Source organism: Limulus polyphemus, unplaced genomic scaffold (assembly GCF_000517525.1).
Source record: "Limulus polyphemus unplaced genomic scaffold, Limulus_polyphemus-2.1.2 Scaffold6627, whole genome shotgun sequence".
NCBI classification, from domain to species: domain Eukaryota; kingdom Metazoa; phylum Arthropoda; class Merostomata; order Xiphosura; family Limulidae; genus Limulus; species Limulus polyphemus.
In genome coordinates, this window is record NW_013672237.1 from 12,583 (window position 1) to 17,035 (window position 4,453).

Sequence of the window (4,453 nt, forward strand, 5' to 3'; positions counted from 1 at the left end):
CATCAGTAAATTGTCAGAAAATATTTGAAAATGAGTTATGAAGTACTTACAAATATTCTTGGCACAATGTGCAATGATCTTTACAATCATTCAGCAGCTTTGGCCTCAAATCACTATGGAATATACATACTTATTAACAGAGTTAGAAGTTTATAAAAAAATTAATAAACTAGTAGAAACACCCATGTTGCTTTAGCTATAAATATATTTATCAGAAAAACCTTTTATAACAAGGATATTTATCCACAAAGCCTTTTAATACAAGGATATTTACCCCAAAAGCCTTTTCCTACAAAGAATATTTATCTAAAAGGCCTTTTACTACAAGGATATTTACCCCCATAGCCTGTCACTGCAAGGATATTTCTCCCCAAGGTCTTTTATTACAAGGATAAATTAAGGGTATCAGTAGATAACTTAGTAGCTTTGTCATAGACACAAAAATACACTTGATAGTCCAACCAGTTGTTCTATGAAAAGAAAAAGTTACAGTAAAATCATACTAAAGATAGCACTTAGAAATGTTATGGCTAGGGTGTGCGACTTTTGCATACATGTTGTTCTTGTCAAGCGTTAATGACAAAAAATGTTACATTGGTTTGTGTTTCTTTACAAGAAATTCAAGCCATTTCTGAACATATGGTATTTTAACTGAGAGATATTTGATTTTTACAGGCAAAGCTGTGAGACTTTATTTGCAACCCTAAACAAAAATCAAGTCCCGTTACTGATCTTTTCAGCAGGTCTCGGGGACCTTGTAAAAGAAGTCTTAACACATTTTGGTACTTTCTACCCAAACATGGAGCTTGTTGCTAACTTCATGGAATTTGATGGAGAGGTATATATTTATAAGAAGAATTATAATACTTACTATATCTTTTGTTGTTGTTTAATGAAAAAATTCTTCTTCTTAATAGTGTTTTATAAAATATATAACTTAACTAAATTGAATAAGATTTTGTTACTTAGTTTAATAGTCCATCATTGTCAAAAAAAACCTCAAGGTTACCTGACAGTGTAAGTTTTTTTAACATGATTGCCCGAGAATGTGTGAGAAACACCACGAGCTGTGATGTTGGATTTGACTGTATGTATTAAAGAAACTTTGTGTTACCACTAATAACCTACTAACTCCCTTCAAAAGAGGATTAGGTTCTATAAGCTAAACATTGGCCCATTTTATTGTGGGTTTCAGTTTTGGTTCATAGCACAAAATGTTGAGTGTACAATAAGTTTACATGAGTATTTGGTAAAACAAAAAAAAAACATGGCTTTCATTTCTTTAAGAATTTCATACTGCATGAGGTTCTTATTTTGTGTCAGAATTTTATTAATACTATTTTATAATATTTAAATGCCATCAGCTTTTATAGAATAATCAAGATAGTTACTTCAATATTATTATAACAATAATATAACAGAATGATACAAAATTCATATGGATATTTATAACTGTATGGAACTTCAGTGTTTTGTCTTTAGCTTCAGAGTAAGTGCTGTCATTTTACTGCAGTTCTTATCTTTTATTCAATGGGCTCTTTGTTATATTGGTCTAACACACTTTTAGAGCTGAAAATGAGTTAATATTAAGCAAAGAGACATTTCTCGCAGACAGAACTTATCCATGAAATACCAATTTTACGGAACTATTTACTACCACCTAACTGTTTTTTCTGATGAACAACGAAAGTTATTTGGTAGACTAGTTTTACTTTAGAACTGAATCTTTGTCTTGATTCAAGACCGTTTTGTCTATCACTTTAAAATGATCCTATATATATATATATATTGCTGCATTTATAATTCAATTGTTTTCTGTATTATTGTCTAAACCTTTGTGTAGGGAAATGTTACTGGATTTAAAGGAGACATAATTCACATGTACAACAAAAGTCAATCGTCCATTCATAATAGCGACTATTTCGATCAACTGAAACATCGCAACAATGTTATTCTGTTGGGAGATTCACTTGGAGATCCCCAGATGGCTGATGGAGTTCCCCAGAGTGCAAATATACTTCGTATTGGGTTTCTCAACCACAAGGTAAGGGTTTCGTTAAACCTGCTTTATTTATTTTTAATTTGAAGAAAATGCCTCCCAGTGTTTCAGCTGTAAGTCTGCAGACTTACGATGCCCAAAATTGGGTTTCAATACCTGTGATGGGCAGAGCACGAGTAGCCCATTGCATAGCTTTGTTCTTTACGAGAACCAAACCTAACTTTAAAGAAATAGGTTTTTACATTTCATATTTCAACTTTTTGGTCACTTCTACGTTTACCGTTATTGATTATACTTGTATTTCTTGTTTTATTATATCTGTCTTATAACCAGTATATCAGTGTTTTCTTCAACAGTGTGTTGCTTTTTCATTAAACGTGGTAATAAGCTACATGATAATGGAACCTATTAGCTTATAATGCTTTATGAGAAAGGTGGCTTACATTAACCACGTAAATAATTTTCTCAATAATATTCTGATAATGAAAATGTTGTTGTTGTTTCCTAGATTGAAGAGAGTCTTCCAAAATACCTAGATTGTTATGACATTGTCCTGATTGATGATCAGACCATGAATCTTGTAAATGGATTATTGACCAGAGTCTTGTAAGAAGCAGGATTTGTGTCCTACAAAATACCTGTGATTCTTGGTAGTCCTGATAGTGTAGTTTGCCTTCAGTGTTGGATCCACATAGTTTCTTATTTATTTGAAAATGTTAACATATGGACAGTTTTTTTAAATTTGTTGGTGCTGACTTTGTCCTGGAGTGTGGAAAGCTGGGAACTGAATGTAAAAACCTTTTTTGTAGATGCTGTATGAAATTTAAAGAGATCACTTTTATTGTAAAAACCTATAGAATATTTTAGTATTCATATTTTATGTACCTCTCCAGAATTGATAATTTCAGTAACGATTTCATTAGAAGTTGTTTTATATTTGAAATAAAACAGATTTAACGCTTTCTGATAGGCATCTCAAAAAAACATGTATGTCCCTCAGTGGTGTAGTGGTAAGTTTCTGCACTTACAGTGCTAAAATCCAAGGTTTGATTCCTTGCAGTGGACAAACAAACAAGGGTAAATCTGATATATATAGAAGATAAAACATTTGACTACCTATCATGGTGTTGTTGATGTTGTTTTTTACATCTTTTAATGGCTTTCTTTCTTTTTTTTTGCTAATTTTAGTCACACACTATTTTCGATAATGTGTGAAAATATTAAAAAAAGTTCTTTGAGGAAAACTAGTATGTATGAAAGAAGACTGTGTGTGTGTGTAAAAAGTTAAGTCATTTTTTGCAACGTAACTTTATGTGCAGCGGAGACTGGTGATTTATGTGTGCACAAGAACTGACTATTAGTGCTTGTTTTATTATTACCCGAGTTGGCCATACCACGTTGTACTTATAAACTTGGTCTTTGGTTTAGTTCTAAAATACTTTTTTTTTTAAAACTTGTTTAAATATTTTATGACAAAATCTGATTAAACCTAATCTTCTCTCTACATGAATGAGGATATAAATATTTACAAAACATTTTATTAAATATGAAAGCTTATTGTTGATATGAGGCTAATTGGGATTAATAGATAAGTACAAGATGGTTATCAAGTTATCCATCGTGGACTTTCTTTATAGTGAATCATCTGTACAGTTCAATGTCCATGCTGCCATCTGGTGGCTTGCCTATCCATGAAAGAAATTATGCTACAACTATGTTACTTCTAATCTGAGAAATCAGTGTTGTTTCCTTTACCCTAGTTTACTTGTTCAGGTAACAGCTTAAAGTAAATGTCATATTTCACAAGAACGTTATACCTTTAATAAGTGCAGTAGAATGATTAAAATTAGCTTCTTTGAGATAGGTACAAAACATAGAAGTGTAGATGTCACAAAGTGTTTGTCTAGTTATAAAAATATAAACTATATATGTGAAACAATTAACTTAATATAAAGAAATATGACTGAAAGTAATTTGAATAATACTTAAAAGTTGTATGTATACATATAAGACTGAAGGTATAAACTTTGCAAAGAATGGTTGACTAGTATATAAACATATATACATTTATAGAGTAAAAGGTTATGTAGGTAAATATGTATTAAAATAATTTTAAGATAAATATCCTTGTAATAAAAGACCTTGGGGAGAAATATTCTTGTAGTGTAAAAGTTTTGGGGCAAGTATCCTTCCTAGTTGTAAAATACTTTGGGGGTAAATATCCTCACAGTGACAGGCTATGGGGGTAAATATCCTTGCAGTGAGAGGCTTTTTTGGATAAATATCCTTGCAGTGACAGGCTATGGGGGTAAATATCCTTGTAATAAAAGACCTTGGGGAGAAATATCCTTGCAGTGACAGGCTATGGGGGTAAAAATAAACTACTGCCTAGAGGAAAGGTAGCCAGTCGGCAACACTCTATCACCCATGTTAAGGGACTAACTGTCACTGTTA

The 4,453-nt window shown here is 31.6% G+C and overlaps 1 protein-coding gene across 1 annotated transcript in view; it reads left to right on the plus strand.

Annotated features, from left to right (window-relative positions):
* The window catches only part of LOC106473916 (7-methylguanosine phosphate-specific 5'-nucleotidase-like), a gene marked incomplete at its 5' end in the record, with an annotated part of 15,847 nt that extends 11,476 nt beyond the window's left edge, over nt 1-4,371 (plus strand). Inside the window, 3 exons of the mRNA XM_013934605.2 lie at nt 676-838; nt 1,844-2,044; nt 2,508-4,371. Of these exons, the coding sequence (XP_013790059.2) occupies nt 676-838; nt 1,844-2,044; nt 2,508-2,609 (466 nt within the window). The remainder of the gene's footprint in view (nt 1-675; nt 839-1,843; nt 2,045-2,507) is intronic.
* Nucleotides 4,372-4,453: the final 82 nt, after the last annotated feature.